Here is a 14443-nt window from a genome sequence, read left to right on the forward strand (position 1 = left end):
TTCCTCCTCTCTTTCCACCAAAGAGGCTGAATGAGAAGATGGCTCACTAAGTCTATCTTTCCTAACATTCTTCTTCTATAGCGGATTTTGCGGATTTTTGCGGAGCATCTGTCAAAAATGCGATCTTTGGGGTGAAGATGGGGCTGCTCGCGCGTACACACGGAGAGAGCTGAAGCGAGCGTCCTGAGGGGTAAGGAGGAAACACACCCTAATATGAGTGATGGCACGAAAGATATGGTTCTTAAGCCGCCTGCCACAGTCCCAGTGTGGGAATATTTTGTTTTTTATCAGAATGAACAAAGTGTGAGCTCACGAACACCAACGAGCTGATATGTCGCATTTGTTTGAAAATAGTGGCGACGAAGAAGAAGAAGGGGAGGTGCAGCGGAGCCTTGTTCTTTGACAATCCGCTCTTACTGAGGCTTTTGGTCGGCAAAGTAAATAGAAATAAAAGCGCCAAATGGTGGGCGCTCAAAGACAGCTACATTGCCAAAGAAATGCAGCCCTTCAATACGGTTGAAAGCCAGAAATGTTAAAAATGTTTGACAGACAGTACCGATTGACTGGGAAAAAGTACATGTAACAAACAATTCAGGAACTGTATAAAATCCCGTTTATTTAGGCTATAGTTTTTATTGTTGTTGTTTTTTATTGGGAGTTTCGTTTTTTCTTCAGAGACAGGGTCTATGTTTTATTGTTTTTGATTAGTATAAATTATTTTCATTGACGTATTTTTTTCTAAATGAGAGTCCATTTCGTTTTCATTGTATTTTTTTTCTCCTTCTTGTTTGTTAAATTAATTATATTTTTTGTTTAATTAATTTTATTTAAAAGATCCTGACCTTTTAATTACACTTAAATACTCTAAAGAAATTAAAGTTTCTTGCTTTTGATATGGTGTACTCACTTTATTATCCCACTTATCATAATAACATCAATGAAAAAATAGAAAAAAAAATCAAAATAATATTGACAATGATATCGTTTATCCGCAATAATATTTTGGAAAATTATTGTTTCGCAAAATTTGTTATCGTGACAGGCCTAGTGCTGTCACACTGGCAATTTTAACTGTGATGTCCTAAAGCACAAGTGCCCCCCTGCAGTGCCGTTCCCCCGCTGAAAGAGCACGATCAGCGGTCACACTACTCCGATAGCAGAATCAGAAAGATCAGAAATACTTTTTTGATCTCCGAGGGAAATTTACAAATATATAAACCAGACTTTAGGCACACACATGGCCCGCCTCTGTCATCATGAAGAGTCTGTTTACACGAAGTGTGATCTCAGTAGTCAGCACAATGAGACACAGAGAGCACTGCTGCAACTTTTTGGCTTTTGGTAAGTTGTTTTGGTCCGTTACAGCTGTCTATCACCCCCGCCACTGTTTAAAATGATTGTCAAGTGGAGCGGCGATGATACTGCTTGCTTGTGTTTGTGTATGAAGTGAACTGTGCTGAAGCCCACCTCTCTGAAGCTCTCTGCTCTCTGCTAAAGCGAAGAAGTGAATCGTCCTCAAGCACAGCACACTTGTGGTCACACTGGCGGAAACGATCTGGACTTCAGGGCTGAAGCGTGCTTAAGCATGATACGGTTTGCCAATGCGACTGTGTCCTAAAACTATTCAGCTGTAGGACGCAGGGAAGGCAGGGAAGGTATGAAACCAGTGAGTTAGAGAGAGGAAAGCTAGAGCCAAGAGAGCAGAGATGGAAAAAAAGCTGCTCTCCACGGTTTGATGAGCTTCCCATGCATGCTGTCGTAATGCCAGACAATGATCTGAACAGATTTCTGAACAGTTGGCCTCCCATTGCGCCATCTTAAGACACACACTAACAAACAAATTACCCCATGATTAGTCGGTCACTGATACCCCAACTCAAAGTGTGGAAATGGTTTCAGCAGTCTGTTTCCAAAGCAAAACAAACAAACAAAAATGTTCACACACATTCTTTTGGCTGTCCTGTGCTAAGTCATTCAGACTCCAACCATCACCAACATTGGATCCTTTACCTGGCAGTTCTCACACTTCATTATCAACCAGCCATAGACAACCACATTCCCAGGAATGAGGGCCTTGATAAGACTTGATCGACAAAGTCAACAGTGAAACTACAAGCAGATACTGTGGGCCAAACAAAACACACAGCTGACTAGCTGAACAATTACTGATATTCACACCCTTTGGATCTAAATTCCACCTTCCTTCTCCTCTCTATGCAATCCTCATTTATCTCCCAGATTTGTGTGGGTGTTGTGTTTTTGTGTGTGCATGGAGTTTATGGGGCAGAGGGGAGGTAAAGCAGAACAAAAATGTGAAAATTTCTCGTTTGGGTTCAGGTGCATGTGTGAGGGAGCTGTAACTGCAAAGATGACACTGTTTGACACTGCAGCTTGTGAAAAAACAGTTTCACTTAATCAAATGCACATCGTCAAGACTCTTCCTAATGACCACAACATGAAACAAATATCTTGAGTTCTTACTACATTTAGAGATGATAACAAACTGCTTTGAAAACAAAGAGCCAGTGATCCATGAAACAATAAAGTAAAAAAAAAAAAAAACAGAAAAAAAACTTTTCTTAGATATACTAAGGGACATGAATGAAGCAGAAAACATGTCACTACCTAGGGAATAAAAAATCATTTGAGCAGTAGAAATATTTTTTGTACTGCCTCTCTGTCCAGCCCCTGTTTTTATACCAAATTTTTAAATGAATGTTAAATGTGTTTTTTAGTTGTTTTTTGTGTTTATGTGTTTACAAATGTATCACTGGAAAAATATTAGATGTTTTCAAAATCTTTTAGTTGGTAAAAATGGTAATATGGTACAAATGGTAAATGAAAAAATGACAATCTGTGTCCTTTTTTTCATAAGCTCAGATGCGGTGTATAAAACTAGTTTGAGTTCACCCACAGAGGCAGCAACATTCGAATGATGAAGGCAAAGATGGCTGCAGCTGTAACTTTTTATGATTCTTGCATACTATGCTACGTTAGGTTGATTCCACCTCCCTTCAAAAATAAGACTTGTTGCTCTTAGTTGCCACTGTGTTAGTTGTTGGAGTGTTTGCAGACGCCTGACAGAGTAATTCAATATGACACTGAGAACTGTTTCAGCTTTGCCACCTCTGGGTTGAAATAACTCGACATTTTCTTTTGATGCTCATGATTTATCTTGTCTACGAGGTCCTAATTCTCCTTGAAAGAGAACAGAGAGACAGAATGTGCAATCCCAGGCTTAGAGTTGTCATTTTTCATAAAAGCCTCGACAAAGAGAAAAAATCTGGTTTGGTTCTGTCAATTAGGCAACAAAAATGAAACCAGCAGGGGCCCCTTGTTTTCATCATCTGGCTGTTTTTTTGTTCATCTCTCTGTTGCAACACTCAGCAGCAGCAACTGTCACAAAAAAAACATGCTCTCTTGTCTACGTGATGGTCACCTGACAGGCATCTATTTTCAAGGTTACTATGGTTACCAGTTCTGCCATATTTAGTAGCGTGACTGGTTGGCTGCAGCAGCAAAACAGAACAGACTGAGAGGTTACAGTAACTTTTGCTTAGGAGTTTTGACCAATCAGTAACAGGTATTACACACAACCAAGGTTATAATAGTTTTGGATTTGTCATTATAGTTTAGTTTTAGTTAGTTTTGACATTGTTTTTCTATTACAGTTTTAATTAGTTTTAGAGCGGGCATTCTAGTTTTTATTTAGTTTTGATTTTTGCAACAAGGCTTAGTTTTAGTTTAGTTTTAGTTTAGTTTTAGTTTTTTCATACCTTATTAACCAGGTGCAGGATTCAAAAAGGTCAGAGTAAATATCTTTTAATACTGTTTATTTTTAAGTCCAACATAGAGCTCACTGCTCAGTTAATGCTGATACTGAACTGTTGGCTGCTGCCTTAAACACAAGAAAATAATATAAACTTAATATAAAAAATATTAACATAAATTACATGAAATTAGTGTTAACATAAATTACATAAAAAAATCTAAACATAAAATATGTAAAACATAATGTTAACATGAATTAAATAAAAATAATAAAAACATAAATTATATAAACAGTATAATATGAGCTTTAATAATCAGAAACTTGGACTCTGTAACAATAAAGTCAGACTCACATGAAATTAAACTGTTACAGATGCTCTGATTCATTGCTCCTCTACGTTTCGTTGCAGCACAGCGCACAGACAGTCAGTGCAGTAAACAAGCACGACCCAGTACGTCGCTATGACGGTGCTGTACTGGCACTGACAACTGCCGAAAACTGTCGTAAAATTGGTTTGGAAAATGTGTCGGATTAATTTAAATCCTATAGGCTATCAATATTGTCGGACACGATAACTAAGGACATTTTGTCTATCATTTTAGTTAGTTTCAGTTAGTTTTGTGAACACAAGATACAGTTTTAGTTTACTTATCGTTTTTGTTTTCTTTTCTAGTTTTTATTAGTTTGAGTTAACTGCAATGTATTTTAAATTTTAGTTTTCCTTTTTAGTTTCGTTTTAGTTAACTATTATAACCTTGCACACAACAGGGAGGATCAGTAAGAAAGCCGGTGATACATAGACCCACAGACGAACTCTAATCTATGACACAATGTTTGGGTTTAGAAACTTAAAGTAACCCTAAATGTTATCATTAGCATTGCTGTTAGCATACTATATTTGGTATCTGAGACAAAGCAGTTTTGTTTCCAAGCAAAGGCAAGCAGAGCGACCAGCATGGCTTAAGAGTCCAAGTTGAGTTTTCTTGTAACTTAAAACAGCTCTTGTATACAGTCAGCAGCTCTTTTTCCCCTTCTCTATTTATCTTGTCTCATTCTATTAGCAGCAGTGTTCACTAAGCTGTTCCCTGTTCAAGAGGACCAGCTTCACTTTGCTAACAGTTTCTGATAGCAGCAAATTTTTTATCTTTCAAAAAGTTTAAATTCAACATTTTTATTTCCCATTTTTACCAGAAAAGTTGAGAATTAATGCAGATGTAAACCCCTGAATGATGAAAGTAGCTTGAAAATCCTGATGTGTGTTTTTGGGGGAGGTACAGGTTACTGTGCTCAGCTGTCGACACGCTGCTTCCTCCCTTAATACTCACTCATGTCATGCCACAGACACCACAGAGGGTCCCCTTGAGATCCAGCCATGTCATGAGAAGAAAAAGAGACAGTGGAGGAGGGAGGGGTGGACGGGCTTTGAGTTAATAGCTGAGGATTGAGACGAGGAAGTAATTATGAAACTGCAGACAAAGACTGCACACGAATGGGTGTCCCCGAGCCCTGGCACACATCCACACCAAGGAGGGCAGGAAGTTGTTCGCACTGAGTGAGGAAGCAACCCCATTTCCTGGAATTGCTGCACAAGCCTCTATATCCAGCAGGCTGCACAGTTGTCATAGTAACTTGCAATAAAATACCCTTAGCTCAGCATGGGAGGAGGGAGACGAGGCTCAAACTAAACACCAGTACCCTGGGGGAAGCTTCACTGGCCCACACAAACAGCAGACGAACCGAGCAGGGGCTTTAAAGCTTCAGTGTCTCAGGTCAGCTTCAGTGTGGAGGGAGGGGACGGACAGTAAGACTCAGAACAGGCCAACAGAAACCACAAACACAAACAATGTCAAGAGTAATCTCAAGCCTGCATCTTTGATTTACTGAAGAGCAGCAGTGTCAGCATTACTTATCAATCCCTGATTCTTTGCAAGAGCAAAGAGAACTTCTGCGTCTGATGTTTACACTATGAAACCTTAAAAACAGAAGTTCATAACAAGAAAAGCATAAAAGATCCAAAGATATTTGTCAGAAAATAAAATGAGGACTACTCTTAAACCTTTCAGCTGGTAAAAAATAAAAAGTTTTTAGCTGTTTTTTAAAAATTGAAAGAGTCTTGTCTGAACTGAGAGCTGACCTGCTGGCTCAGTGTGTGTTTTGGAGACAAAAGGGGACAGACAGACAGACAGACAGGAACAGAGGGAGCAGACCAGACAGAGCTAATATCAGGACTTTCCATTGCTCATCTGTATCTACATTTTTCTTCTCTGATGTTAACTTAAACTGACCTTTTAATGTTCCTCAGTTAACTGAAAATATAAAACAACACACGTGCACTGATCAGCCGTAACATTGGCTAAATGAGAGCTGTGGTGACTGTTAGCAGCAGGTGAGGCTTCTGTGGACTGTACATCCCTCAGACTCTGGAGAGAGGAGAGAATGGACTTAAAATTTGGGAATAATGTCACCACCACGGTCACATTTCCTCAGGTCACGCCTGTGCACTGTGTATTCTTACACTTTTCTATCAATGTCCTTTTAACTTCAGTAGCCAATCAGTTTGACTTATTCCAAAAGTGCCTTGACGAGTCTTGTGAGCTCACTTCCTGATTCTCCATCCTTGGAAAACCAAGGCTGTGTACACCTACATGAAGTTTATTTCGTACACTATGTGCTGCCTAGAACAGTGCTCTAAATCTTATAGGGTAGTTTGGTCCCAGATCAAACACTGCAGCTCCACACTTACTACAACAATCATAGTTCACAAGTGTTTACAGGTAATCTTCTGATTTTTTCAATGATTACAGCCATCAACCCTTCGTCTACGCTGCACATATCCCCCACTAGGGGTCAATTCAATTTGATTACCATTTTTGGGGTGCAAATTCGATTTAAATTGCGGTTCTTTTACACTTACGATTTTTGTGATTTTTTGTTTGCTTTTTTCCACACCAGACCATGTGGACAAGTTAAATGATGATGATAATGTTTGCAGACTATATCAGGAGCCATATTTTCCCATAAAATACACATTACGTGAGTCACAGAGAAACATTTCACCCTCAGCTGGAGAATTGTGGTAACTTTTTTTCATATTCAGTTTATAAACAAAGACTAAAATTAAGAATCTAAATTTGAAATAAAATATTTTTTGACAAAGAATCCTGATTTTGATACTGCCAAACAAAAAATCCCAATATATCAATTTTCAAAATTTTCTCCTACCCCTACTGGCCACCCCTGAGGGTAAGAAGCCTCCAGCAGTCCACACTCACTCTTTTTACCATTTAACTGCACCAGCTGAGAAATCAAAGTGCAATATGTTTTTCTATACCGTCAGTATGAATAAATTTATGCACTCAAAGTACCAAGTGTAAGTACCCCTATGATGATTATCATAAATCCATACATAAAAACGAACACAATAATTTTGGGTGTTTTTTTTTCCTTGTCTCTCCCCTCCAAACAGGCTGGATGACAGAAAGCACCTGGGCACATTTGTCTCATAGCGGGAACATTTCAGAGTCAAACCGAATGCAGAAGGTGAGCCCATCAACATGGACGAGCCAGCACGCCAAATTTGATAGAAAGTAGTGCCAACAAAAAACAGACAACACAACAAACACCTTAATCATAAACAGTCAACCCAGTTTTCCCAGCTGGGGGTAAAAAATTGCGCTTCAAGAGGCAGAGCCTTCATCGCCTCAGTCAGCACTCACCAAGGTGTTTGATCGACAAAGTAAAACTAACAGCACGACATGGTGTGAGCTCATAGAAAGTGTAGTTCACTATATCGCAGGAGAAATGCTTCTCTCTAACAGATTTTTTTATTCAAGTGCAGTTTTTGCTGACAGAGACTGAGAGTCCATTTTATTGGGTTCAAACCTGAACAGCGAAATTAAGCTGATTAAAAGCATGAAAGTACAATAGGTAGTAAGCAGACTTAATTAATACTGAAAGCCCCATAAGTACTTTCCTCTCTCTCCAGCTGAATGTGTCTTGCTTGCTTCATTACTCCATGCGTCCTGCCTGAGTGTCTCCAGGATTACGGATCTGCGTTGGCCGAGGAATGCAGGCCGCAGTAATTCCCTGTTAATTTGCTAACCTGTTCAACAGTGCATACACAACGCTCTGTAATCCCCTCGACCTTCACAGCCGCAAACACCACCTCCTATAGTAACAGTGTGTGTAGTTCATGCAGGGCATCCACCTAGCTTTATTCACATCTGAATGATATTTATTTAGTGTTGGAGGATCACAGTCAGGAGAGCAAACTGGTCAGGCAGGCGCTGATGTTGCATTAGCTCTGTGAGGCCTCAGGGTGGGAGGCTGTAAGTGTAGCTGTGACTTTAACCCCATCCAGAATGCACTTCAACTTCAAGTGTCCAATCACTGGGGTTAGATTAGTTAACACCAACCCTTACTAACACAGCTACAGTGATACACACGCTACACATGCATGTTGTATGCCTGCATCCAAATCTGGACACGCATACATCTGGAGTACAGCTCCACGGAGCTGCAAGTCTGGTCTTCACATTATTTACAACTCTCTCCTACTGCAACCAACAAGTAGAGGAGGGAAACATATGGAAGGCTTAGGCCTGTAACTGCACTACTAATCAGAGGGCTGAACTGCATATAACCTGAAATATGAACATGCTGAAGCAATGGAAAGTTTGGATGACAGCGACTGCAGGGAGCAGACGAGAAGAAAGAAACACAAGAGAAATCTGGAAGGGTGTCACAGGGAAGATCTCTAAAGCCACATTAATATCTCAGCCACGGCAGTGGGCAGTGCTGGTGGTCAGTAAATAACAGAGTGTTGTGGGTAGCTCAATAAATATCTTTGTCTTCAGAGCACTGGGCGAAGCATGTCGCAGATAAATCACATTTCACACCAGGCTCCAGCTCGGGTCAGATGCAAGTAAGCTGCCGACTGCACAATCGCTGGCCTTTGTCAGTTTGTATCCACACCGCAATAAATACACACACGCAAATACATCCACACACGCATGTCAGCTGTCTGCTGTTTGCACTGGGTAAATATATGCAACCATCCACATGCCCACACCATCAGGGTAACACTCAGTTGTCGTGTGCCACCAAGATGACACCTACGCTTCCTCAAGAATCAGATTAAGAGTCAGCTGGACTTCAACATGCAGAGAGGAGTCATTGTCTGTCACTGCCTTAAAGTGACCAAACAATCTACAAGATTTTTGTTCTTTCCAGAGGAGCTGCAGGAGAAGTGTTTGGGAAATGTTTTCAGCACAATCAATAAACAAAACTGTGTTCTCGATTGTTTCAGGATGTGTAATGTACATCCTTTTGTTTTTACTGACAGTGTCCACAGCCTCGATGTCATACCGCTTCTCACTGGAGCTTACTGTTGCTAGGTTCAAAGAGTTGTTGAGGTCAAACCTGCTCTCTTCTACAATCAGCTGACACTTAGGACATTTTAACTCGGGATGCGCCGATCCAGCCCCTCAAAGCTGGATCAGGTATCAATGGGAAAGGATTGGTCAAGACTTGAAACTAAGGCTGAACTGTGATTTAGTCTACAAGGTATAACATTTTACAATCAATAACTCGTTTCTCTAAATTCTGAAGCATTTTTTAACCAAACTTCAGTTAAACATTTAGACACTTGTAGTTTAAATAAATATTAACTTCATAATTCTATTTGTACTATTTTTTGTCTTTTACGCAAAACATTGCCAGTCTTATCCCACAGTAGAGCATGCAGGTCATAATCAGGACTGCAGCTATCGAATATTTTAGTATTCGAGTATTCTACTGAAAATCCCATCGATTAATCGAGTAATCGGATAAAATACATTTTTGTTTAGTTAAAGAGCAGTTATTTTTCCAAATGAGAATTTTTCTCTTTAAGAAATATTATTTTCTGATACAGCATGTCAATAAGAGCACTTTCTTTGGTAGCTCCAAAATCTGTAAACACACTTTGACACATTTTTTGTGCCTTGTACATCTCATCAAATGTTGTGGACCCAAATGGCCCCTGTTTCGTAGAATGACCCATTAGTCTCCAAACTCCAGAAAAGAAGCTAGATTTGTTGTTAGTTGCTATTTTGTATAAGAGGTAGCTTGAGGGGTCTGAAAACTCTCTAAATATGGCCTCAGCTCTATTTGAAATACCACTCTTTGATCTTCTTTAAAATTAAATGATTGCTCAAGCGGAGAAAATTACTCGAGTAATTTTTGTAATCGAGTACCCTAAATCATTTGAGGAATCGTTTCAGCTCTAGTCATAATTTAACACTGGTATTGGATCTGTCGATACTCAAAGCCCAGGCATCGGTATCAGGACCAGAAAAGCTGGATCGGTGCATCCCTAGTTTTATCTCTGAACGCCAAAACTGCTGTAATGCATTTTGGTTTGGACGGAAAATAAGTGATGCCCACAAAAAATAAAAATAGTGTTTTTGTACAAACATGTAAATACAATATTGTATAATAGACTGTTTCTCCATACATCTGTGTTTCTGGTGGTGCATTTCAACCTGGATGGGTTTAGTATGGCTCGGTACAGTTGGATACAGTTTGGTACGGTGAGCCCAGATCTTGTTTGCATTTCAACTGCAAATCCTAATGGCACCCTGGCAACTACAAAAACCCTGGACAAATCATTTCATAAATACTTAAGTCCCATAGAGAAAAAAAGCTGCAGGTTTATGGAAGTCAATCCAGCCAGAGTAAACCCTCAAAAATCTGTCATGTCAACAAGGTAAGCAATAAAGCAACACCTTCCATCGTGCCATCCTGCTGAGGGGAAACCTCTCGTGCCTCACACGCTACAGACAAACTGCTCGGAAGGTCTGAACCAACATGGAAAGTATAGTGGAAGATAAAGCCAGGAAAAGAGAGCCATGGTGCACAAAGCAAGTGTGTGTGTGTGCATGTGTGTGCGTGTGTGAGTGATAGAGGCTGAACAGAGAGGGGGGAGGAATGTCAAACACCAACAACATTCCACTGCCTCTCCTTGCACAGCCTGCAGCACTTTACATTGTCTTTTCTTCTTTTGTGTAACTTCTCTGTTTACAAGTCACCTATCGCCCATGACGGAAAAAAAAAAAAACGTGAGAGAGAAGAGCAGAGCTGCATCAACTCTGAGCTACAAAGACTTAAAAAAAAAACTGTGAGAGTAATTGAACTTTACGTAAAGGCTAAAAAAGCTAAAGGCTATGTCTCCTTTCTGAGAGCAGCTGAGGAAATCGAACAGGGATTTAGACAGGAGAAGACATTTTACACTGCACCTGAAGGGAACGAAAGGTGCCTCCACACAGACTCAGCATCAAACATCAAACTAGGGTATTGTGAAATTATGACTCAGTCAAGTTTAAACAGGAGTAATTCTTTACTTGCCTTTGTAAAATAGTGAGATTTACCCCAATTTCTCTTTCTCTATCAAGATAGATAGATAGATAGATAGATAGATAGATAGATAGATAGATAGATAGATAGATAGATAGAACACACTACTGATCCTTCTTTCTTCCATTGCTCTAAACTGGGTGAGAAACATTTTTTACTACTTCAGTTCTCCTGAGTACTTCCTAATCTCCTCCGAGCCCAAACCAACCCTCCATGTACGGAGCTGCTAACTGGCAGTGCACAGTGGAAAATAATTACAGCTTAAGTGAAAACAGTTGCAAACCAGTTTTCACATGACATGCATATTTATAAAGTAAATTTCTACATGCTGCCTGTGCTTCTATGACTTATTCAAAATGCTGGGTTTGATGCTTGATTGACAAACAAATCAAACCTGTGTCATCCTACAGCTACCTGCCTTAATATTTCCTCTGTTACAGCCCTTTTTTGACAGTGGGACCCAGAGTCTGTGAAGAGAAAATAGTTGGAGGAGAGTTTCTAAGTATGATGAAGAGTATTAGCCCAAATATCCAAACTCCATCACAGACGCTGTCTTGACATTGTAGGTGTCCATTTTGAATTCTCTCTCTTGTTCTTGCTGTTCCAACATCTGGCCAGCGGTGCAACAGTCAGATAAAGGCCAGAGCTCTCTGATCTGGACATGGGACTATGTCTGATACAGGTTTAGGTGCGTTTAATGCCACTTAACAATCAAACAAGATGGCACATGCGCGTTTAGGTATGGTAATTTAATGGCACTGATACCTCGAATAGAAAACCCCACTGAATGGGTCAGAAAATGTGAGACACGATTAACCCGTAAAGATTTTTCAGATGCTGTTTGAGTAATGTGACATGTGCCAGTGAAAGTGTGGGTAAAGACTGTAAATTATGCGTTCATCCAATCGCACCAGAAACGAAAACGTCACCACAAATAACGTTTAATATGTCTTATAATTTACAACACATTTAACAAAAAGGCCCTTTCTCTACACTCCGGGCTCTCATTTGGAGTTTTAATAGTGTGAAAACTGGTTTTCTCAAGAAACAGTTAAGACACAGGAGCAAACCAGTGTGTGTAGTGATGCTATGTCTGCCCCGTGCGCCGCAGATGCAGAGGCAACAAAACGTGACCATGACAAGTTATGAATAATTAGGAAGATCCTTTAAGTCGCTCACTGTCTTAAAAACTTACCCAAAGATAGCTGGATGAAGCAGAAGACCAGGACTAGTGATTTGCCCGAGGATAAACCGGGAATCAGCTCCATATTTTCTGTAATATCCACATAAGGTCGCCAGCCCCAAAAATGAGTTGACTCCCGGAGCGGTAAGCTAGTTCTCAAAAATGTCTCCTCGGAAATGGGTCACTCTGTTAAAACGATAAAGTGCCCGAAGCGCCAAATTACAACGAGTCAAGCATATTTAGAGAGTTTTCCGCAAGTTTATCCAACAAAAATCGCTTTAAACACACTTGTATTTAACTTCTACCAGTCTCAGTCGGCGCTGAAAAAGTCTTCCACCTCTCCGCTCAGCAGTTACCGAAGTCACCCTGAGTGGAGGAACAGCAGCACGTATCCTTCCGCTGAAGTCAGCGCGGATCTACTGTCAGTCTGAAAAGATGAAAACATCTTTAGAGGTTTTATTCAGCGAATGTCGTGAAGTGACGCTTCAAACAGTGTTTCGAGTCGAGAAACTCGTCAAGTTTAACCTGGATACACATGAATGTACTCTAAAACGAAAAGTTTTCTTTCTTTCTGTCGCTGCGGCGGAGGAATTTTTTTCTCATTTTTCTACTTCTCGGAGCCTGGATTGACTCAAAATTAACCCCTTCTTCAATGATTGTTTTTTTTTTCTTTCCCCTCCCTTTCGCTGCACGTTTTTTTTCTCCTGATATGTCTTTTAACACCCACTTCTGGCTTGATTTCTATGCCACTGCCACTGTTTATGCCAAACTGTGTGTGTTCCTGGGTTCAGGTTTTGGAGCGTTTGCCTCCAGGTAATTTATGCGCATTTGGATCTTTACTCACAGAAGCCAAATAGTCCAAAAGTGGAAAACTGATGACGTCTGGGTTTTTTTTCCAGCATATATGAAGGTGTTTTTCGGTAGTTACTGTCAAATGACATTGTATATCTTTTTCATTTTAAGACTAAGAATGAAACAACTTGATTAAAATACCATGTCTTACGGAATTTAAGGCAGGGCATAAACAGGCCTGCAAATCAAGACGAGTTATGGCAGCAGCTTTTTCAGTTTTAATGTAGTCTATTACCAATAGCTTACCACTTATGTTGGCAAAATGTAGATTTTCTAGACCAAAATCCCCCTTTCCCAGTTTGATATGTTAAAGGACTGAATTCGTTGAGAGTATCAAAAATTATTATTTAAAAAGAAATTTTATCTTGAGACTAAATTAATGCCATTCTCATAGTTTAAGGGTTACAGTGATCTTCAAATAAAACGCAACTATTACTCAAGTAAAAGAACACATGAGTGTTGCATAATTATTAAGCTTATCTTATGGCATTATCAAGTACTTATAATTAAGTGAGTTTATAGGTTTATCAACAGAAAATGCATTTTAATGGTTTTAAAAAGAGATTAGTTTGAATATTTCTACTAGAAAAATACCAATTGGTATGGTTCCAGCACCACAAACACAAAACACTTTAAGAAAGAAAAACAACTAATAACTCCAATGTACTTTTCATCGAAATAAACATATGGCAGTATTGATTTTGTTTGATTCTTTTTCATTATCACACCATAAGAGTAAGTCCTGCCTTTGCCCTGACTCCCATAATGTAGCATAACCCTGCCACAGCCTTTTATACCCTTTTAATCATCCTCAGACTGACAGAGCTTCACAGAGCCCTCAGAGTAATCGCAAACTAATTATCTGTTATCAGCTGGAATGATCCAGGTGTAAATCACAGGCTCATCACAATAACAAGGCCTCGTCTCATCCCAGTGATTTGTTTGTCTTAACACCTCATTAGAGAAACATTGCCAAGCCTCCTGCTGCTGCAACGGTCCCTCTGTCCTCCTTTCAACCCTGCTGAAAGGCCTGGAAATGGGGTGAGGGCTTGGGAGGGGGGAATTGAACTCTTCAGGTGTCTGTATACACAAAGCTTTTGTTGCTTTGGCTAATGTCAAACTCACACTTTCCGTTCTTGTTTGGGTGTCAGGTGCTGGCACCACAACAAATGCAGCCCAGGCATTTGTTGAAATTCTGTCTCTGGTTTATCTCTACTTGTGTTTGATTTGATCTCATATCT

The 14443-nt window shown here is 39.9% G+C and overlaps 1 protein-coding gene across 2 annotated transcripts in view; it reads right to left on the reverse strand.

Moving 5' to 3' along the window:
- The window catches only part of notch2 (notch receptor 2), a 54063-nt gene extending 41332 nt beyond the window's left edge, over positions 1 to 12731 (reverse strand). For both annotated transcript variants that reach the window (XM_074667720.1, XM_074667719.1), the window contains exon 1: positions 12363 to 12731. In XM_074667720.1, coding sequence (XP_074523821.1) covers positions 12363 to 12435 — 73 coding nt within the window. In that variant the 5' untranslated portion in view covers positions 12436 to 12731. The remainder of the gene's footprint in view (positions 1 to 12362) is intronic.
- Positions 12732 to 14443: the final 1712 nt, after the last annotated feature.

Source organism: Halichoeres trimaculatus, unplaced genomic scaffold, assembly GCF_033239565.1.
Source record: "Halichoeres trimaculatus isolate MK-OKI-2021-1 unplaced genomic scaffold, fHalTri1.1 fHalTri1_scaffold_4, whole genome shotgun sequence".
NCBI lineage: Eukaryota > Metazoa > Chordata > Actinopteri > Labriformes > Labridae > Halichoeres > Halichoeres trimaculatus.